Genomic DNA, 21,296 nt, shown 5'->3' with positions numbered 1-21,296 from the left:
TTTAAGGAAGCAGAAGAGAAATGATAGCGCACACATTTTAATAAATAAACAGCCTTTAAAAAGGAGTCACGTGATTTTGTACATTTAGAGAATAAACGTCAGGCTCAGAGGACAAACAGGAAAACATTTTGCTCATCAGTGTACTGCGTTATCTGCGGACCGTTTAGGAACAGAGAAGACAGACGAAAGGAGCAGTCAGACATGTAAGCTGCCACTGGAAATTTACTGAAGTAAATCATCTGTGATTTTTAGCTCCATCTACGTCATACACAACCATTTAATGGGAGACGGTAAAACAGGCTCAAACGTCTCGTTTCTTCCTGATTCAGAGCTAAGAGAAGCGCACAGGTAAAGTGAGACAAAAAGGCCAGCTTAAGTGTCTGGATTACTGTTTTAAAACTGATATTTAATGCTTAATCGTCAGCACTAACATTGTCTCCAGACCTAAAGTCCTGTCTGTTTTGAATAGTTAAAGAGGGAAAGGTGCGTCTCTCCTTCGCCGTCTGATAAATAAATGAGGCAGCAGTTACAGGAGAAGGACAAGAAAACGCACGTCGCCTTTTCCTGCAAACAGATTGGGATTTATAAAGGAAAAAAGGCGAGCGTCTCACACCTGTGCACGTCTTCGACTCAGATTAAACCCAATATGAAGCAGAAAAGGGAGGAAAACAACAGAACTGAGCACAAAACAACGTCGCAGAGCTTGTTCCTCCAAATGATTGCATACTCTTTTACAGAGTTTAGATTTTGATTAGGTTTTTCATAATATACTCTTAATTAATGTGCTATAAGAACTTTGCTAAAGCAGTTTTAAGACATGATTTTCAGTCACGAGATATGCGGCTCATTTGTGGCTTTATGCTTCCAAGAACTGTCATCGCCTGAAGGTGTGAGGTGAAAATGGTTTTCATGCCCATGTGAGTTTCTTTGTCTGTTAGCAAAATATCTTCTGAACCAACAGTTGGATCTTAATGAAACTCTCAGAAAGTAATTAATTGGATGTACTGCTGCAACTGATTAACTTTAGGAGTCAACCCAATACAACATGGCCGCCACAGCTAAGCTAGCTCAGCAAACACAGAAATGACTATAACAGATTCAAGTTTACAGTTATTTAGCTAAATGTTGGTGCGTTAGTAGCCGAGAGTCAACACTTAATACGAGCGCTACCTGAGCACGCAAGGTCTGGTTTAAAACTTTGTTATTAACTGTTGGAGTCAACTCCGTCTGTCTGTTAGCAACATATTTCAGGAGACTCTCAGAAAGTGATCATTAAATGTGCATCTACAACTCCGATTCCAGATGGCCACCACAGCTAATCAAACTTAGCACACACAAAACGCCTGACATTGTCACGGCTATTGAACTACATCGGGTGTGGTAGTAGCTGAGAGTCATCCAACATATTTTCTGAGGGCGATCACATTTTATAAGATCTCACAATATGAAACTGTTCATGTTGTCGTTTACAAAACTTTGGCATGAAAGGCTGCAGAGAAAACGCATTCCTTAAAGGAATACTAGGCCTTTAATTCTTAGTAGGAACTTTTTTTTTTATTAGGTTTTTAATGTGGACATTACTTTCTACCTCTCCAAGACCACTATTTTTCTTTCTTAATAATCAGTTGTTTTTTTTTGTTTGTTTCTTAAACTAAAACCACAAAATAATCACACTCATAGCAGAGGATCCCAAATTCCCTTTTGGTTAAGCTGAAGTCTCTTATTTGCTGTTAATTTCATTAATATCTGTTTAGTTGTGGTGCAAACGGTTGTGTCTACATTCAGTCATGGCCGAAGATGGAACTGAAAACCGATCTTGTGAATGTGCATGCAATTTCCTTACAGATTTATATTAAAAAAGAAACAGAAGCATGAAGTGGCACTAAGAATGCATCTGCATATTGTTACAGTGTTGTGTGTAAACAGTTTCAGTCAGAAAACCATTTTGTGTTACTCTAAAGACACCCCAGGTGTTAGCTACAGCGAACGCCTGCGCGGTGATGCACGCCAACTATGTGTGGACGTGAAACAGCAATATGGAAATGTACGTCCTGTAGCCCTCACACTCCTCTGCAAGGTGCTGCTGCCGTCAGTGCCAACCTACATATGCAAAAACAGAACTTAAACAGTAATCTGGAAAACAAACAACGTTGCTCTGCAGCTTATCTTTGAAAAGTACCCAGTGAGGAAGCAAAAACCCACCCCAGTTCTTCCTCCGACCTCAGCTCTCTGTGGAGGAGGAGTTCTCACTGAGTGCGGGCCACGCAGGCACATGTAACCTGGGCAGCGTGCCCTCCATCAGCCTCTCCATCCACAGTCCCAGCCTGTCCAGCTTGTGGTGGACTTCTATGCTCGTAGCCCTACCTGAGCCCCTTCTGGGTACGGCGCCATCCTCCCTGGAATGGGACCGGGATCGAGAGTGGGAGCTCGTCCTGGACCTGGAGCGGGACTTTCTCTTGCCGTCAGAGGAAACCGAGGTCTCGGATGACGAATCGCTGGGGTCGTCTCCTGTGAAGACTGGTCTAAAGATGCAAAAGTACTTCTTGTAGCCGTTGAGAGCCAGGACGTGGCCGGCGTAGTCGGAGGACTCCTCGTCTTCTGAATGGCTGTCGCTGTCTCCGGGATAAGAGGCCGAGTGAAGGAGGGAAGGCATCCAGTGGTGGTGCTTGTCAGCGTTGAGGAAGGAGAAGTGGAGGGTCTGGGTGCTGAGGGTTGATAGACAGGGGGATTAAGGATTAAAAAGTGGAAAAAACATCGCTGTTTTAAAAAGCACACATAAATTCACATGATAGCATGTCCTTTAAGTCAGTGGTTCCCAAATTTTTTAGCTTCCGACCCATAAAATAATAGTGACAAAGGTGTGTGACCCCATCTGTTGGCTGTTTAAATATCCAAAAATGCTAATAACTCTATTAAATAAGGACATAATGGCAACACAAACAGTCTTAACATCCGTTATGCTATTTTTTAAATCAAATTATGGACGTGTATTTCAAGTTTTTGTAACAATTATGGTGCAAACATAGCATAAAAACTAAGTTTTTTTTATTGTAAATGGATATCTGGAGATTATCTGAGGACCCCTACTTGGTGCTGAGTGACCCACATTGGGGTCCTGACCCCATCTTTGGGAATCATTGCTTTAAATGACTTACCCAGAGAAAGAGAAAACCTCCTTGGCAAATTTCCTCAGCAAAGCATTCTTGGAGGCATCAGTGAGCACCAGCACAATGTTAATGTGACCCGGTCTCAGTTTGACCAGGTTACTGATGTATGTAATGTCTGTCAGCTCTGTCACTTCCACAAAGTCCTTCTTAGGAGGGCGGCTGTACAGAGCAAAGACAAATACAAGAAAGAGGCAAAGTTAAAAATGGAGCCAAAAAAGCTGAATTATGGTTCTGAGCAGTTTGTCTGCAATTACAAGAGACAACATCCCAAGTGATAAACAGATGATTTTAAACACATTTTAGGTAACCCTCAAATGGAGAGTTTATACAGTCCAGTAGGTCTGGACTCAAGATTCTGTTGCATTAAACTGAGTCCATTTATGTGAAATATTTAGGTTTATACGAGAGAACCCGATCCTTGTCAGCACTGATCCTATCAGCAAAACTACAGTCGCCACGAGATGTTGCCAAACATCCTGCGTGACCGAGGTGAAGGTGATGTCTTCCTGCAAAGATCTGGCTGCAAGAAGCCTGTCCTTGTGCCAGACAGAAAGGGATGAGTGCTAACATGAACAAAGACCACCCGCTAGAAAGTGAGAGAGGATCCTTGAAATCAGCGCCGTTTGAGTCCAAAAGCAGCGACGTCCTGAAGGGCAGTAACTTTATCTAAAAGGTTGGCAAAACAACTGATATGTAATCAATAGAAAAAATCTGCAGAGGCAATAGAGAAACTGTAACACAAAGATGTGATGTAAAACTCAAACTTGAACAGCGAAGGGCTATGAATGAGTCAGCTGTACATAAAAGTTAGATATATTCCAGTTTTTGACAAATTATTGATAGAAGTCTTTGCGTTTAAGTTTTCAAAAGGCTGATGTTGTTTTAGTCTGAGAAACTCTCACAACATAAACATAAATACCACTTAGTTTGGTATAAGTATGAAATAAATAACCACCACAGTTCTGTAATTTAGATAAAGCAGACATGACCATGCTGCTTCTAGTTTATTTGTACAATTTCATGTATATATCTACCTTGTGGAAAGTTCAAATGTAACATGTCCATATGAGACCTATAACACTTATCACTAAAGTATTTTCTGTGACTACTAGATTACCTTGAGGTGCTTTGTCTGCTTGATGCATCCTCCTCAGTTTGCCTCGTGGGCGGCTCTTTGGGTGTGCGGGGTTTGCTCTCACCTGACTCGCTAAAAAAAAAAAAAAAAAAAAAAAAAACATACAGCAAACAAGCAAGTCGTCACTTCTGAAAGCTTCGAGAGTAATCAAGTAAAACTTCAAAAGTAAGAGTAAAAAAGTTCATATTTTCTTACCTGAAAGCCTGAATGATAACGGTGCCAAAGAGGATAAAGAGAGCCGAGAAGATCAGGGAGAGAATGGGCATCATCTCTCGCCTTGAAGATATAAAATATACACTGTTACTGACACAAAAAGGAGCCTCTGTGCAGCAACTTCAGCCTTCAGACGTTGTTATACTTTGAAAAAAGGGGGCATTACAGTCATGACAAGGCGTGCTAATTAATAACCAAAGAACATTGATCTTGATGTATAACGATTCAGCTACTAGTCTTATTTCAGAATAAAGTCAGCAAAAACTCCACGGCACATTTCTTCAACTTCTGCAGACTTCCTGGGTGAGCATCAGCTTACCAGTTTGAGTAGAGAAGGCCATCATATGTCTGAAGGATGTAATCATAAGCTGCGTTCATCCACTGAACAATAAAAATCTGAGGACAGAAAAAGAAAACCATGAAAAAAAGAGGGACAAAAAGAGATGGCTTGACAGTACAGATCGGCGTGTGCCTGCTGCGACTTACGGGGGCCATCTCGTTGTTGAGCTCCGGTAAGGTGGTGTCTGACGTCAGGTAGGTGGGGTCCTTCTGTAGGAGCTCCAGCTGCTCGTGGAGCCGGTATTTGTCTTCCTCGCTGCCGTTCCAGCCGCCGCTCACGGAGCGGTACAGCACCCGGCCGGCCTGGCTCCGCCTCTCCAGAATCACCACCTGCCGGATGGTATTACACAGCATTTTCACTGTAAGCTGAGGCGCCGCGCAACCTTAGATGGCACGCGCTCGTCATCTGAAGCGGCAAATCTGACACAGCTGCCAGTGTGGTGCTCGGTGGGAAAAAAGCGAGATCAGTGAACTCAGAGTTCAGCTTGTCCTTGATGTTTGTTTACAGGCAGAAACGTGTGTGTGTGTGTGTGCGTATGCCTGTTCAGACCCCTGACCTGAGGCGAAACAGCACCGTGGTTGTGCAGAAGCGCCTGACAAAGAGGCTGCTGTTGACGCTGGTAGACGTAAGCAAACCGCAACACATCTTTTTTGTTGGAAGAGGCAAAGTCCAGGAAAGCCTTATTGCCTGGAAGAAAAGCCTCGTCCTCCCCAGTGATGAGCAGGATGCAGTACCTGGAAAATATTCACGCTGAATGTAAGTTTGGACCAACGATTCCCCTCATGGCTGTCATACTAAGATTTGTCAAAACTCAGCTCCAATTGAACTTTTTAGCTCTCCTTTTTTTTCCCAATAGTTTAGCAAATATGGACAAGATGGAGAAGAAAGGAAAACAACTCCTCAGACCAATTCTGATTACACAAACTAAAAAGGGATCGCAAAAACAGCTTACTTCCTTCGTCTGTGGAACTGCTTCACGGGACACAGCTCATCAAAAAGCTGCTGGCTGACCAGCCGAGGCACTTGCAGGAACTTGTTGTTGGAGACAAACTCGTCCATGAGCTGCCTCTTCATCCCTCTGGCCTGAAAGAAAAAAAAAAATTGGTGGAATGTGTCCATTATAACCGCAGAGAATCTTTATTCAGGTTAGAATGGAGTAGATCTCAGCTGCAGGTTAATTAGGGTGTACCTGGATGATGTCAATGGGCTTCTCTGTGTCCTCCTTAAACAGCAGCATGGTGGGAGCGTAGGTGTTAATGTTGAACTGCCGCAGGAGCTTAGCGTTGTGTGTTCCACCCTGATCCACGAAGCCGAAGCGGACGTAGTCTCTGAAGGCAAAAGCTGTCAACTGGAGGGGCGATAAAAACACCAAACGTTTAAAAAGGAATTAAAAGAAACAAGCCTTTACTTTCAGGACTGAACACCTTAAATAGTTTTATTAGTAAAAAGAAAACAGACTATGCTAGTTCATTCTTTATTCTCTTCTGAAATGTTTTAATATATTAGCACTACAAATAGTTGTGTGCAACCTTAAAAAAAAAGCTTCCGGATTTTTGGCACTGCCCACATGAAAGATGAACAAAAATATCAGAACAAAAAGAGAAAAGTGAGAAAGCATCAAAGATGGCTGCCGAGACAGCCTTGCAATTAAATACAGCTCAGGGCAAAATTCTGACAAGTTTCAGAATCGTATTGTCATTTTCGCCGACAAACTGGGCTTCAACAGGAAACAAAGCTGATCGCATGCTAAAAAAACAAACAAAAAACCCCCCACTAAAGGCAGAGTTACCTTGTAGAGTAGCGGCACAACAGGGACTTGGTCAAACAAGAGAACACTGGGTTTGTTTTCTGCATGCCAGCCATCAATAAAAGCCAGACAGTTGTCATCGTTGATCTGGAAAAAAAAAAGATAAATGTTAGTTAAAACATACTTCGGCTGTCAGAATATGTCATGATGAGCTTAACACGAGTTTTCATCGACTCTAAAGTTAGACCTTTGTTTGCATCCCCCAACAAATGAAGACATTTCTAGTTATTTTAACTCCACAGAAATATATCTGAGGTGAAATCAAGCGTATCAACTCATATGCAGTGTGTATCTATGTGTGTGTGTGTGTGTGTTGCAGTTACCCTCTGGACCAGGTTCTGAGGCAGCAGATCTTCCACAAAGTGCCGCAGGTGTTCCCGTACCACAGCCTGGTGGAAGAAGGTCATCCTGCCGTTCACCAGCCCGATGATGGAGGGAGCCCGATAAGCGCCCAGCTGATTGGCTAGGCGGCGCTCAAAGCCCAGGTCCACGATGCCGATTCCCACGCCTGATGTGAGCGTGCAAATAATCGACAAAAGGGAGTAAAAGCACACCGTAAAAGAGAGATGAACAAATTGTTCCATCGCTGAAATTTGGAAACGTTCTCAATGCCCATGATTGTCAAACTGCTTGCATTCGAAGAAAAACAGAACTGGGCTCAGACTGAAAGACCGGAAATTGTTCCTTTAGGTCTGTAAAGTCTTGTAGGACTGAATGCAAATGTCCACTGGATGTGTTATCCAGCTATATGAAAACATAGTAGCTATGAAAACCTTAAAAGAAAACGGTGTGTTCAATGTGTGCTGCGTTTACGACACAAACTACAGCTTTAACTTTGCTTCCCGTTTGAATGACTCTTGACTTTATGGAGCCTTACCCAGAGGTTCCAGCTCCTGCACAGCCTGCTTCCACACGGGCTCAAAGTACATACACTCAAGGCACCACTCAGCGGTCACTTTGATTAGGTACGGCCTCTTATAGCTGTCTGGGAGGACGTCACTGTTAAACTGTGCGTGGTGAAGCATGTACTTGCTGTCATCAAAATCTCTGGACCTGGAAAACAGTGGTGGACAGAAAATAGGGTGTTTTTTTTATTACATTAAGCTATCAAGAAATCACCAGGAAGAAAACTGTCTGCAACTCTAACAATACAGCAAGAACTGGAAACAATAATATGTAGTTTGCTTGTTTAAATGTGTCAAGAAAGGTCACTTTTCACATGAGTGGAGTGTTTTAATATGTGCAGTTGTTGCATCCTAAATTATCGCACACATATTTATGGCAACCAAACACCCTGATAAATGAATTGGGAGAAGTAGGCCAGTTGGAGCACAGGGCACCTGGGGAAATGGAAAAACGACTCGTCAAAGTAGAAGCTGCTGTGAAAGCTGCGGAAACCGTGATGCTGTGACTGGCCGAAGGGCTGGTTTTCATCCATCTGCCCGTAGCGATCAAAGTTGGACCGTCGCTCCTCGTTGGACAAAATCTGAGAAATAGAGAGAGAGGAAAAACAAAAGCAAAACTCAGAGGAGCATGATGACAGAGGAATTCACACTTAATCTAGAAAACAGCAGTACAGAAAGTGAAACAAACTAACATGATATGTAACTGAATGTTTTCACCCACCTGGTATGATTTAGAAATCTTGATAAACATGTCTTCAGCTTTAGGGTCTCTGCTCTTATCTGGGTGCCTAAAAAGTCCACAAATCACATCTTAAATCACCACAGTGTTTATGCATGGTTGTGATAATCTCTTCTGTTTAATATGTTAAGTAAGTAGCTCAGCTTGTAGAGCGTTAAGTGATAATTAGCACTACTGTAAAGAGAAGAGGGCTGACTCTCCACAGCCAAGGTGAGGAGGACTTCTGTCACTCACCATTCTCTGACCAGGTTCTTGTATGCTCGTTTGATTTCTGCTTGGCTGGCACTCCTGCCCACACCCAAAACCTGATACGGGTCAAACTCGGATGTCGGCTGCACCACACGCACTGTCAGCGTTAGCAGAAAGATGGCGAGCAAGACGGGACGAGTCCAAGGAGGAGAAGGACCCCGGTCGGTGCTCCGACCCGTCATCTTCTTCTTCTTCTACTGCTGCTCCGTTAGCACTTACGCCAGCTAGCTATTCTAAAACGGACGAATATATCAAGTAATGCGCTTACATGGTCAGTTCTGTTAACTTTTAGGGTGTCAAGTTGAATTCCAGACTCCAAACGACTAATTTACTGCGACGAGGCCATGATTTCCTTCACTGTTGATGGACATTAGCAAGGCGTCAGTTTCAGGACAACCACAGCCAGCCAGAGGTTAGACTTCCGGTGAATTTCACAATAAAACTGATCACTTTTTATTTAAAAAAAATATATATATATTCAAAATGTAAATATGCGAAATTGAGCATAATATCAAAATTTATGCAAGTTTCCAGTAGCAGTACAGAAATGCTGGGGGTTTAAAGTGCTCCTACGGTAAATATATGCAAAATGCTTTCTTTTTTTTTACAATATATGGACCCATAATGACACATGAAATGCATCCTAAAAATAAAATGTATTTGGAAGTCACTGAAATACTGAATGTCTTTTTCTGAATGTCTAATTAATCCAGTCAATATTTTCTTTTATTAAATTAACTGCTTACAGTGGTCTTTGTTAGGTAAAATTTGTTTTTAAAAGCTTTATTTTCAAGTAACTTCATTACTAGAGCTGATGCTCAAATTTCCGAGGGAAATGGAACGCAGCATAAGTACTGCTGCTCGTGCTGTAAAATTGTAGTAAATCATATCTGGAGAAGAGTAATGCGCATGCTCCGTTCCAGTTGCACTCCTTTTCAAACCATTTCTCAGTGCTATATGCTAAATTTGACATGCATTGATTTTTTTCTCACAACTTTATTCGGAAAGCCAGTTCTTGTCAACAGCGTTCAAGTATTGTTTTAATGTTAGCCCATCAATGCAACTATTGTTCAAGTAAAAATAAAAATTATAATAATACGCAACAAAATGGAGCCAAATATTTGGTAAGTTTGGTGTCGTTTTAATTTTCCTTTATCAGGGGGGGTCTTCCACTTCCGTTTCCTCTTCGTCACACAGCCAACCAGAACCGATTGGGTTTACAGGGCAGAAAATGAAGCCAGTGGCAGCAGGCGACACAACGAACCGTGCAGCCTGTCGGTTGTAACCCGCCCGAACGGTCTTCTCCTCCGGGTCGGACCAACATGAACGAGCCGCGGACGGCGGCGTCCTTCGGAGTGTGTTTACAAAGTGCGCAGATGGGTTTGTGTCGGTAGCTAGCGTTAGCTGCCGCCTGTGGTCCGCCTTGGCTGCATCGTCTGAGGGACGGGCTGTTTTTAATAAGCTAAAGGTAAACTACAAATCCTCTTTAGTTCGTACCCGCTCGCATCATTGTCCTGAAGACTTGGTGATGGCTGTGCAAGAGAATCAGTGTGAAAGCTGCTGATATCAGGTTCCTTTGGCTGACTTACCTGGTTTTTCAAGGCTACCAGATTGTCTAAAATATACTAAAATGTTGGTTAGCATCTGTTAAATCCAACAGTGAGGCAAATCTGCAGTCTGCACCTTCATGAAAGCATGAAATTAAAGAATGCAGGGTAATGATTTTGTCTTTTTAAAGAATAAAACAAAACAAAACATGATTGTAGAAATCTGTGGTTGCAGCTTCAAATGTTGCTAATCAAACTTTATTCTTTGTGCTTCACCCCAGACTCAGCACCATGAATCTCTTCCGCCTGGTGTGCCGCCATAAGACGGCGCTGGTCATTGGCACCGTGTGCAGCTTTGCCGCCGTCCTTGTCTTCTTGGCCAAATGTACATCGGAAACCCTGAAACAGGGTCACCCCGATCCACCGGGCCTAGCCCCCCACACCAAGGATTTGCACTTGCGTCCAGACCAGCATAATCCTGTCCCCCTGTCCAAAGATTTGTCGGCCTTCCTTGTGGTTCTCATCACAACGGGGCCCAAGTACACGGAGCGCAGGAGCATCATCCGCAGCACCTGGCTGGCCAAGCGGGATTCTGATGTTCTGGCCATGTTTGTGGTTGGAACTCAGGGTCTCTCGAGCGAGGACCTTCAGAACCTGAACACGGAGCAGGGGCGACACAAAGACTTGCTCCTGCTGCCCGATCTGCGAGACTCCTACGAGAACTTGACGCTGAAGCTGCTGCACATGTACTCCTGGCTGGACCAGAATGTGGACTTCAAGTTTATCTTCAAAGCCGACGATGACACGTTCGTTCGCTTGGACCTCCTCAAGGACGAGCTGAAGGGGAAGGAGCCCAGCAGGCTGTACTGGGGCTTCTTCTCGGGGAGAGGCCGCGTGAAAACGGCCGGGAAGTGGCGAGAAAGCTCCTGGGAGCTCTGCGACTACTACCTGCCGTACGCGCTGGGCGGCGGCTACGTCCTCTCGGCCGACCTGGTGCGCTACGTGCATCTGAACGCGGGCTACTTCAAGACGTGGCAGAGCGAGGACGTGTCGCTGGGTGCCTGGCTGGCGCCCGTGGACGTTCGGCGGATGCACGACCCCCGCTTTGACACGGAGTACAAGTCGCGCGGCTGCAACAACAAGTACCTGGTGACCCACAAGCAGAGCCTGGAGGACATGCTGGAGAAACATCAGACTCTGCAGCGGGACGGCAGGCTCTGCAAGGAGGAAGTCAAGCTGCGGCTGTCTTATGTTTATGACTGGAGTGTACCGCCATCTCAGTGCTGCCAAAGAAAAGATGGGATTCCATAACTGCTGTCTTTCCACAAACCCTCATTTTGTTTTAGTGTTAGATATATTTCTGTCCAAGTTGATGAGATTTAGTTTTTTTTTCCCCTCCAGATCCTGCTTAGTTCATGCTCTTGCCTCCTTGTACCCCACCTCGCTCTTATCGGGTGCCATTTCGTACTCATGTGCTTAGCATTGCACAGTCACGTATTTTAATGTTGGTTTAAATGAAGGTTAAGGTTTGGATGTCAGGGCTAGGTGTCGCTGCTTAGGAGCCAGGGGACAGAGCTGCAGATGTGGTAAACACCAGCCTATCATCAAACTACAGATGGTATTAATAATATTCCAGTAGATTAAATCATGGACGTGACTGCCGGGATGGGTATAGAAAAAAAGGCCAAAGAGTCCCACGACAGGTGGCTTCATTTTCTACCAATAAAACTATAGGTTTGTAGTGACCTAAATGACAAACTTTAACCAAACCTGCACCCATTAGACCGTTTAGAGTTGTGTAACGAGATTATCAGAGCACAAACCGTAACACCATTTAGGAGCTTGTTTTAGAGTTTTAAAACCCTCCTTGAATTTGTGAAAGCAGTGAACGCCTTTATTTTCTACAGGTAAGACTAGCTTCGGACAGAAATTACAATCTTTTATTAAGTAATTTGACATTTTAAAACATCTTCGAATTCCTGTTATTGATTTAAGCCATTGCACCGATTGTGAGTCAGATGCAGAAATGTTTGCAAAAATATATCAATTTTGTTTTCTTTCCAAGCAGGAAAACATTTTTTTACCTGAACTACGGAAGCAGATTGCTACCTACCCAGTAAAAATAAAATAAAATTTGTTAGATCATTGCTCAGACAATATCTGTTGCACATTAAAAAAAAACACCATAGTTTCATGTTCTCACAATATAATGATCATATTGTAATAACATTGCTGTATTGTAAAACAGAAATATTTTAATGTAATAAGCATGTATGTAGTAGTAAAGTGAAAATATTTTATTACAGAGTGAAGAATACATTGTAAGAACGTGAAAACATAATAATTAGAGATTATTGTTTTTACATCCTAACATGAAATGTTTTTATTTTTCTCGGAGTGGCAGCAAGATGCTTCCGTACTAACCTGCCTGAAAGAGTCAGTAAAATCTAAACTTCAACCCAGAATTAACAAGTTTTTAATTTTTTATTTTTATTTTAACCTTTACACATTTCTCTGCTTTCACAACTTGGGGTTTTTAAGCAAAGCAACAGCTTGTTTTTTTTTAATATATATATAAAATTGGACAAGTTTTAAGTTAAACCCAAACAAGTGGCCTCTGGTTTCACTCTGACTTTGCTGTTCATAATTTCCTCCGCGCGCGCTTCGCCTGCTGTAACTTCCTGCTCCAAACCTCTGACACTACGAGAAAAGTCTTCGATGTAGTAGATGCTACAGACAAACCTTTTTATTTACTTTATCTTTTGTTGTTGTTGTTGTAAAGTGAGTATCTTTTTGTATTTTATTTATTAATAACTTATTCTGCAAAAACGGTCACCAACCGACCGACTCTGGACAGAAGCGCGGCGAATGTTTGAGGCGTTGAATGAATCATCAGAATTTAACAGACGAGTGAAATTTTTCTTCTTTTTTTTTTAAATCTTTTTTTTATGTACAGACATTTGTACACAAGGGTTTATTTAAGGGTGCAACAAATGTGTGAGAGAGAAAAAGAGAATGGCTGAACGGATTTTGTTCTGTTTACTGGCGTAAACACGAGGAGTCGGCAGCGGCGCGGTGCTGTCGAATCGGTACGTTTCATTGTGCAGACAGACGGAGTCACTCGTGAATGTTTGCTAGGCAGCACATACGGCACTTTGTGTTTGTTTTTAATTTCAGGACGAAACCTACTTTTAAATCCCCGTAAAGGTTTTTTTAGTCCCGGAACCTGAACTCTCTCCCTGTTCCGTCAGTATTTGTGTCTTCAAGCTTCTGCAATGACTCGGGTTGGAGAGTTCAACAGATCCAAGCCCAGGGACGTCAACAGAAGCTGTAAAAGAAAAAAAAAAAAAAAACGACTTTCCAGTTCATGTTTTGCGGCTTCCGATACATTTCTGTGAATATTGATGTAACTCTTCCCTCAGTGTTGTCACCCGCAGGTTCTGAGTCAGTGCAGAGTTTCTGTGATCGTTCTCAGACATTGTCAGCCACCCTGAATGTTTTATTTAAAATTAAATGTGCTTTGTCACCTTTATTCTTCTGTTTAGTGTATTTTTTTCCCCCTAATATTTGTGTCCAAACTCAGATAAAGTGTTTCCTTTTCAAAAATCCCCTTCCACCTCTTGAATCAAACCAGTCCTCAGACAAACACAGATAAAAATGTATTATTTAATGAGAAAAACTGCAGTTTCCAGTCAGCACTGGTGCTCTTCTTCACTAACAGACACAAACTACACCCCCGCTTGTCCAGCGTTGTTTTCCCCTCTCGGCTCTGGCGGTCATTTGGAAAAGTTTGGGATGTGCCTCAGGGTTTGTCTCACCCGAACAAACTCCGGCACGTTCGTCAGACTTTCCCTCCTCTTCCTCTCCTCCTCCAGCTCGTACTGTAAACCAGGAGATGTCACGTTTCAGACATCGGAATATTGAACGTCAGCTCGCAGATTTAAATTAGCGACGGGGCTCGCTAACGTCTCCAGAAGAACCGGCTCCATGCCCGTTACTAATTAAAGTAAAGAAAGGCCAACATCAAAAGATGTTAAGGTTGTGAACAATTATTATCTTACCTGTTGTAGATAGCTCTTTAAACCATCGCAGTTTGGACAAATTGTTTAATTCTGACTTGAATGAGGAGCTGACAGCAAGTCCAGGGGTGTCACCTCGAGGGCCGCTGACCTGGAAGTTTTCAGTTTCTCTGCTCCATCACACCTGATTCAAATGGTTCAATTACCTCCTCACTGAATCATCGAGTTCTCCAGAAGCACGTCCACAAGTCACTAATTTAAAGCAGGTGTTTTAAAGCAAGGACACGTCTAAAACGTGCAGGAGAGCGCCCCCCCCCCCCCTACAATTCATGCATTTGCATGAATTGTAGCAATTCATGCAAATGCTATTTTGTAAGCCTTTATATTACAGTTATTTACAGAGAATATTGTTATTTTCAAGTGCAAACAGCAGCAGCAGCTAGTTGTAGCACTTCTGGCAGGGATGTCAGAAGAATTAAACTCCATTTCTCCAAACTGAGGTCATTAAAGGTAAGATATTAACTCTGCATAACCTTTCCATAGAATCCTACTTTAAAAGATCTGAACTATCCCTTGCAGATAGCTCACAAATTAGAAATTTTAACATCCCACAGTTCCTCCTTATATATATATATATATTTTTTTTTTTTTTTAACCTGTATACGCACAAGTTGTAATCTCTGCTGCCTCCTGTGCAGTTTCACCTCCAGGTCAGAGGGTGGCTGGAGCTCCCTTCTCTTGAGCTGCTCTCTCCTTTTGTTTTCAAGCACACATTGCAACTCGGGCTTCCTCCTTGGCAGCACACCTCTGAGGACACAGTGAAACATTCAGAAAAGGCGTGGATCTCCAGATTAAGAGGACAAATGGGCGGGGAAGAAATCCACAAAGCTTCTCCCCCTTGAGTCCTGCTCAGGGTTTAAAATGACACACAGGAGCGAACTTCTGTCGGCAGATGGGGAAAGTTTAGGAGGGCGTTGTCCTTTTGACCCGGTCAAACACCACCTGAACATATTGTGTTTATCTGAAGCCACTGCTCTGCATCTGCTGGACTGAGGAGGCCTAAGAGGATTCACTGACGGATGGGAGGGAGGGACTGTCACTACTTTATCATAGCCCATCTTCACCACATGCAAACCCTAAAAACACACAAAAACAGTTGAATATCCGAGCCACTAAAATCCATGAAATAACACAGAAAACATGGTTCTAAAAGAAAGAATAAAACTAAGTCAACATTCACAGTGATTACACCTGTCTGTGAGGGAAGTCAGACTTGTTTGCGCGTTGAACGGCATGCACCTGCCGCAGATTGTTGGCAAACAACATTTTCTCACCGCCTGTGACAGAAGAGCAGCTCCTGGTGAAGAGCTCTGAGTTGGAGCGACGCCAGCACGGGATTTGTCAGCTTTCGTGGTTCGATGAGGTCATCTTCCTCCTGTCGTCGATTTTCAGTCACCTGCCGAGGCCAGTTCGTCCAGCAGTGAGCTCGGTCTGAAACCACACAAATGCAAGTCAGTGTGTCCAGAAAACGGACAAAGGATGCAGTGGGTTTCATTTTCCATCAGCAAAGTTAAAGTTTAAATCCTATAAGTAAAATGAGCTAGGCTTTTTTTTAAACTTACCCGTTTTGTTTTTGGTGCTGATTTTTTGTGGTATCTGAATAAAAACCAGGAGTGAGTCAGTTTCATTTGCAAAATTAAGTCCAATTTAGAAAAATCAATCCCTTCATGTATTAAACAAAATCATAACAAATAAATAATTTCTTTACAATATTCAATAAAAATGGAAATTATTAAATAAAAACACAACTAGTTTTCTTTAAAATGATGCTGCACGTTGTTTCAGTTTTGATGAATCAAAGGTTTTATGTTCAATAGTTGAAGAAACTTTTATTTATTTTTATTTTTATTATTAGCAGATCAATACATTTTTAAACATAGGCAATAAGTGATACTTGGCAAAATAAGAACAAGTACACCTAATGTTGAAACTTGAAATGTTTGTCTAATAAAACCAGAGAAAAACCTGCAACTAGAAAAGTTGGTTTCTATCATTTATAAACTCTCATTTAGTGGCTTGTTTGAGAACATCCTTGTTCTTTCCCAGTTATCAACCTGAACTTCCCCATCAAACTGAGGTAATCATAATAAAATGATCTTACCTGAGTGCTCTGGTAGAGACGCATTGCTGCAGGTGGAGCTGAAACGTTTCCCCTCATAAACAAATGAGGTTGGTGTTGTGGGCTGATGAGCTGCAGCTACTGAGGCTGATCAGAACAGGTGTGCCTCACCGCCCTGAGTCAAATCTCATTAGGAGTCTTATACGAGCCTTTGTTCTACCCCTGTGACGGTCAGGGGAGAAACCTCTGTTGTCTCTGAGAGGCAGCAGCAGCATATGCAGAGATTAGGATCATTAGGACGACACGAAAGGTGAATTTCTGCAGTTCTGTTGGATTCTTAACTGATAAAACGTCGGTATTTAACTCAACTAACAACTCAAGTTAATACAATCCTCTGACTCAAACTGACTTCAGTTCCATCCATCCCTTTTCTGTATCCAAAATAGATATGAACAACCACACACACACACACACACACCTAGGGCTGATTTTAGAATCTCCATTTAACCCAAAGCCTGCATGCTTCTGGTCTGTGGGAGTAAATGCAGGCATGCACAAGGAGAACATGCAAACTCCACACAGAACAAGCCCAACTCAGTGTTGACCCTGTGACCTTCTTGTTATAAGGAAACAGTGGTAACCAGCTGCCCAGTTCCAGCTCAAGTAGATTGTTTCCCAGCATGCACGTGTCACTGCTATGACTGTTTACAGCTGCAGGTATTTACACAAGAACTCACTTTAGGTGGCAAGAATATTTGCTCCATCGTGCTTCAAATAACTCAACTGTTCTTTGCTCACTGTCAGCTAATTGAAGAGTGGGTTGGAGCTCACTTTAATCCTCATGGTTTCCCCTACAGTGCTGGATCCAGGTGCAGAACTGCAGCAGGAATAATAATTTAGCGATTGTTTCTTAATTGTGTCTTGATTTTCTGCATTTTGCAACAAATGAGATGGTTGGCTGTCTGCCTCATCACACACAAAGTTGTTAGGAACAGATTAGCATGGTTTGCAAATAATTTAGCACCAATATTTTGCCCAGTTTAATACAAACAAAGACATTCATTCACTCATTAATGATTTATTCATTTACTTTCCAAACTATATGTTCATTTTTAAACAGCTGCTTAAACAGAGTAAATGACAGTGCACACGCATAAATAAACAAACAAACAAATAGTCATGGTTTAAAAAAAAAGGTTTTGTAATTTTAGTTGTGTTATTGAAGTGGACCGCAGCGCAGTCATGGAGCTGTAAAACCTTCCTCCACTAGGTGGCGGTAACGTCAGCTGGACTGCAACAAAAACAAAACGCAGAAGAAGAATCTCAACCGGAAATGTCAACTGAGTGAGCGCTATGCGGAGCAGAATGTACTACAGGTTATCGCTTCACTAGAGTATATTATGACTTGTTAGTTATTGGGGAGAAACAGTCATATAGCATCGGTAAAGACCAATCTGCAAACATGACAAATGGTACGTGAGCTGCTTTTTCGACAGGTTAGCGGCGGAAGTTGGCTTCCTTCTGGAGAGGAGAGCTAGTGGAGGCTAGCTGAGCTGTAGACGTGGCCCTGGTGGTGCTTTCATTGTTTGCTAAAACCAACATAAATTAGCAACTCGTTTTTAAGGTGTCATGCATACTTGTTTAATAACAGCTACGGATATATTTCTTATCTTGATGAGTTTAATATAAAACCTGTACAGTGTGCGTTTCATTCGTGGAAGAAGAAAGGTTGATAACTTAGCTTTCACTTGTCAGGCTAATATGACAAACTCACCAGGAGGATTTTCACAGCTGTATTTGAACAAAACAAGAAAACTAAGCCGAAAGTGTTTAAAGTTATAGCTTTGAATAATCTCTGTTTAAAGGCATGTCACCAGCTATTTTCCTTATGCCTTACCTCATAAATGTTTACTTCATCTTATACACTGAGAGCTAGCAGAGTCAACTACACAAAAAGGATATGTTGGCCAAAGGAAAAGTCTACGTCATTTCACACTTTGTATATTATCACTGTCATGTCATGTTTTAGCTTTTGAATTCAAAAGCAGAGACCATACCTTTATATTTAAAGTCACCACCAGTTGTTACCTCTGTGTTTGGTCGTAAAACATCTTTAGTTTAAAGCTGTTCATGAGGAATTAACATTTATTTTTTAAATCATTCCTGAAGTCAACATCAGATAAGCACAAATTTGATCCACACATGTGCATGATTGGTCTAATGGGTCACAATGCTTCTGTCTTCGCCAGTACTAAGTCAGTTTAGGTGGATGTTCATGAACTTGCATCCACAATTAAACCATTGTGTGGTAAAAGACGTCCACAGCTGTGTGCACACTCGGGCCATGTTATGATACTGTCTTTGTACTCTTCTGCAGTGTACTCTTTTGACGGCATCCTGGTGTTTGGGCTACTGTTTATCTGCACTTGTGCGTACCTCAAAAAGGTGCCTCGGCTCAACGGCTGGCTGCTGTCTGAGAAGAAAGGAGTGTGGGGTGTCTTCTACAAAGGTAAGTGAAAGTAAAACACTTTACCAGGCTCTGCACATGTGCCTGTGTTTTGTACTAGTTTAAAATTTTAAATGGTTTTTGTTGACCAAACTAAAAAACATAAAGCAGAAATTTATTACCTGATCAAAGTCATTTGAAATTAGTATTGTCCAACACCTAGTCTCAATTAGATACTTGCATTATTTACTTGTAGTCGCCCATTCTTTAATTCTTTTTGTCTTATTGCTGTCCTGTTAAAACTTGTCTTTTCTCTATAGTTTCCTCTGAAGTGTGGTGCTTACCTAGCTCTAAGAGTTAACTGGGTGAACTCGGTGTACTCAACTGTTTGTTTGGGTTTGAAATGTCGAATTAAATTGGTGGTATTGAAAGCAGCTGTTTCCGTATTGCCACAAGAAATACCTGAATTGCAACACTGAATTGCACTCGTTTTGTATTGTAAAATACTACCATACCACAGACATATTGTCATGTTACAACAGCTGTTTTGTGAAGTAGCTGAGATAAAACCATAGGCAGTCAGACTGGGATCAAGCGGCGTCAGCTACTCCCTTACTGATCAGTGAAAAATGCCTTATTGGGAAATTATTTTGATACCTGCGATCCGCTCAGGATGTCCCTTTTTTTGTTAACACTTTCAGTTCTTTATTCTGTTTGTAGTTTGTAGAATTTTCACAAAACTTAACTCATAATTCAGACTGAACTTCCACTACAAATATTTCTGATATAGATGGGACCCAAAGCTCAAGAATATTTATATTCTTTAAGACCAAATGGTGCTTTTTTATTTTTATATTATTTATTAGCTTTATTAGCATGTTCAGGCCCCAGTGTACTGTGTTATTGTGGTTGCTCCTCTTATGTTTTTATCTTTTTGGCTCTAACCTGCAGTTTTCTTCTCTCATCCTATCTGTAACCCTCAGCTGCAGTAATCGGGACAAGGCTACACATTGCCGTGGCGGTTTCCTGCTTGGCCATGGCCTTTTACGTTATCTTCTTGAAATGATAGTCAGCCTGGACTGGAAAGGACTGGATGGCTACGGGTTTGGGGGTGGACTCACTCCTGTGGTCGTATGTTAATCCTTTACCGGAGGGGATACTTCTCAGTGAGAGATGAAACCCCCACTGGCTGTGTGGATCCTTGTGAAAGTCGAGCCAATGCTGCCCCCTTCTGGTGACTAGGTGCATAACTCTTTCCTGAATAAAAGGTGTGCACTACAGACCAGGAGGAGCCATCGTGAATATTCTCGGCAGTGAAGAGAGCCTGCTGGTTTCATCATCCTGTTGTTGTTCATTGTCTTCATCCACACCGTTCATCACTGAAGGAAACAGAAGATTAAACTTTTGACCTGTATACAGCTTCAATTAGCTTACTTGTATATATTTGGGGAAAACGAGATTTGTTATATGTGATCAACTGAAAATGATCAGTTCTGCTTGGTTCCAGCGATGCTGTTTCTATGTACTTATCCTGTCTCTGGTGGAGGGAAAGATAAACAAAACTAATATATACAGATCTCCTCATCTACACTATATTTTACTTTTTTTTTTGTAATCTAGTATCTTTTCCCAAACCCAATATTCCGGATTAGCATCTCCTGAATGTTTCTTTTGGTTTGAAGTATACATTTTGCACAGGTTTAGGTTGTGTGTATATATATATATATATATATATATATATATTATCATCTAAATGTAATCTAAAAAAGTTTTTAATGTCTGCCAGAATTGCAAATTGTCACAAAATGTAACAAATCAGATCAAATTAGGAGTGTCAGACATGCCTGAGGATGATGCCAAATAGACATGATGCTCATGCTGTTTTCTTAATTTGCTGTTCTGACTTTACATCTGACACCTTTATTTGTACTATTAAATATAAATAAATTGTTTTAAGTGGAATTAATGCAATTTTGAGTAAAATGTTAAACACACAAATTCTGTTTTTGGTCTTTTTTAAAATAAATCCTGTATCGTAGATGCTAATGCTTGTAAAACAATGCTGCCCTGGACTCTTTAAAGTGATTTTTTTTTTGTTTTAGGTAAAATTGTTTATAGTAAATAAATTATAACCTAGTGAATCAAATGCACACATCTACATAAGTTAAAAGCAAGTCTTTTTTGCATTTGTTTCACTTTCATCTATCCAAAAGGTTTTCCCCTATTTTCCCAACAAGCTTCTAATGCACCTCTCATAAACACTTGCAATTATTTTGAAGAAAATTGTTTTCGCTTTTCCATCTATGTTGGCATGTAGCTATCTGTGGAAACAGCTTGTTTACCATCATCAGAGGGACATTCAGTGCTTTAGAAAAGATCCCGTATCGGTAAAGATTATTACAGCTGGGAAAACGGCGTGAATAGAATCTTTATTAAACGTGTTTTCCACTTGTGCATTGCAAGTAAACTAATTAAATAAGTATTTGTTCTAATTTAGATTACAAATAAGTAAACCATGAGCTTCCAATGTAGTTAAATTACAGTAACCTATTACACAGTGGCTACAAAGAAGTAGTTTTTATTCAGGTGAATATTTTTTAAATGGAACAA

General features: G+C 41.6%; 4 protein-coding genes across 8 annotated transcripts; 2 read left to right on the top strand and 2 right to left on the bottom strand.

Moving 5' to 3' along the window:
• Positions 1-59: 59 nt before the first annotated feature.
• On the bottom strand, positions 60-8,974 carry LOC108246870 (dnaJ homolog subfamily C member 16). Of its 2 annotated transcripts, XM_025010187.2 has the most exons (16): positions 8,541-8,974; positions 8,289-8,355; positions 8,003-8,148; positions 7,540-7,715; positions 6,986-7,170; positions 6,645-6,749; positions 6,045-6,203; positions 5,808-5,938; positions 5,412-5,589; positions 5,002-5,184; positions 4,835-4,911; positions 4,498-4,578; positions 4,285-4,374; positions 3,156-3,326; positions 2,203-2,705; positions 60-2,100 (listed from the first exon to the last, which is right to left on the bottom strand). In XM_025010187.2, the coding sequence occupies exons 1-15, from the start codon at positions 8,735-8,737 to the stop codon at positions 2,222-2,224; spliced, it is 2,430 nt and encodes an 809-aa protein (XP_024865955.1). In that variant the 5' UTR covers positions 8,738-8,974; the 3' UTR covers positions 60-2,100; positions 2,203-2,221. The 2 variants fall into 2 exon arrangements, with proteins under 2 accessions (XP_024865955.1, XP_017290113.1); XM_017434624.3 differs by having other exon boundaries at positions 60-2,705.
• A 518-nt stretch (positions 8,975-9,492) lies between these two features.
• On the top strand, positions 9,493-13,634 carry b3galt6 (UDP-Gal:betaGal beta 1,3-galactosyltransferase polypeptide 6). Of its 3 annotated transcripts, none has more exons than XM_017434586.3 (2): positions 9,493-9,679; positions 10,384-13,634. In XM_017434586.3, the coding sequence occupies exon 2, from the start codon at positions 10,394-10,396 to the stop codon at positions 11,411-11,413; it is 1,020 nt and encodes a 339-aa protein (XP_017290075.1). In that variant the 5' UTR covers positions 9,493-9,679; positions 10,384-10,393; the 3' UTR covers positions 11,414-13,634. The 3 variants fall into 3 exon arrangements, with proteins under 3 accessions (XP_017290075.1, XP_017290074.1, XP_017290073.1); XM_017434585.3 differs by lacking the exon at positions 9,493-9,679 and adding an exon at positions 9,735-10,023; XM_017434584.3 differs by lacking the exon at positions 9,493-9,679 and adding an exon at positions 9,735-10,270.
• A 120-nt stretch (positions 13,635-13,754) lies between these two features.
• Positions 13,755-16,840, bottom strand: LOC108246846 (protein FAM107B). 2 transcript variants are annotated; one of them, XR_003040109.2, is made up of 6 exons: positions 16,283-16,840; positions 15,744-15,777; positions 15,456-15,612; positions 14,790-15,257; positions 14,164-14,305; positions 13,755-13,983 (listed from the first exon to the last, which is right to left on the bottom strand). XR_003040109.2 is itself a non-coding variant. In XM_017434587.3 (5 exons), the coding sequence occupies exons 1-5, from the start codon at positions 16,337-16,339 to the stop codon at positions 13,879-13,881; spliced, it is 492 nt and encodes a 163-aa protein (XP_017290076.1). In that variant the 5' UTR covers positions 16,340-16,818; the 3' UTR covers positions 13,755-13,878. The 2 variants fall into 2 exon arrangements, 1 of the variants encoding a protein (XP_017290076.1); XM_017434587.3 differs by lacking the exon at positions 14,164-14,305 and having other exon boundaries at positions 14,790-14,928; positions 16,283-16,818.
• A 714-nt stretch (positions 16,841-17,554) lies between these two features.
• On the top strand, positions 17,555-20,684 carry tmem167b (transmembrane protein 167B). Its single transcript, XM_017434612.3, has 3 exons — positions 17,555-17,712; positions 18,618-18,749; positions 19,670-20,684. Exons 1-3 carry the CDS (start codon positions 17,703-17,705, stop codon positions 19,750-19,752), a joined length of 225 nt encoding a protein of 74 aa, XP_017290101.1. The 5' UTR covers positions 17,555-17,702; the 3' UTR covers positions 19,753-20,684.
• Positions 20,685-21,296: the final 612 nt, after the last annotated feature.

Source organism: Kryptolebias marmoratus, linkage group LG4 (assembly GCF_001649575.2).
Source record: "Kryptolebias marmoratus isolate JLee-2015 linkage group LG4, ASM164957v2, whole genome shotgun sequence".
NCBI lineage: Eukaryota > Metazoa > Chordata > Actinopteri > Cyprinodontiformes > Rivulidae > Kryptolebias > Kryptolebias marmoratus.
The sequence above is the reverse complement of the archived record's forward strand: the minus strand, read 5'-3'. Positions and strand labels throughout refer to the sequence as shown.

What these genes read in the sequence shown, in the direction of transcription:
- LOC108246870 (XM_017434624.3), bottom strand. Translation starts at nt 8,737, where the DNA reads ATGACGGGTCGGAGCACCGACCGGGGTCCTTCTCCTCCTTGGACTCGT. An exon ending in AGATTTCTAAATCATACCAG is followed by an intron (nt 8,149 to 8,288) that starts GTGGGTGAAAAC and finishes TCTATTTCTCAG; the next exon opens with ATTTTGTCCAACGAGGAGCG. An exon ending in TCGTTTTTCCATTTCCCCAG is followed by an intron (nt 7,716 to 8,002) that starts GTGCCCTGTGCT and finishes ACTGTTTTCCAG; the next exon opens with GTCCAGAGATTTTGATGACA.
- b3galt6 (XM_017434584.3), top strand. Translation starts at nt 10,251, where the DNA reads ATGAAATTAAAGAATGCAGG. An exon ending in ATGAAATTAAAGAATGCAGG is followed by an intron (nt 10,271 to 10,383) that starts GTAATGATTTTG and finishes GCTTCACCCCAG; the next exon opens with ACTCAGCACCATGAATCTCT.
- LOC108246846 (XM_017434587.3), bottom strand. Translation starts at nt 16,339, where the DNA reads ATGAGGGGAAACGTTTCAGCTCCACCTGCAGCAATGCGTCTCTACCAG. An exon ending in CAGCACCAAAAACAAAACGG is followed by an intron (nt 15,613 to 15,743) that starts GTAAGTTTAAAA and finishes GTGTGGTTTCAG; the next exon opens with ACCGAGCTCACTGCTGGACG. An exon ending in CTGCTCTTCTGTCACAGGCG is followed by an intron (nt 14,929 to 15,455) that starts GTGAGAAAATGT and finishes CTGTGTCCTCAG; the next exon opens with AGGTGTGCTGCCAAGGAGGA.
- tmem167b (XM_017434612.3), top strand. An exon ending in GTGGGGTGTCTTCTACAAAG is followed by an intron (nt 18,750 to 19,669) that starts GTAAGTGAAAGT and finishes TGTAACCCTCAG; the next exon opens with CTGCAGTAATCGGGACAAGG.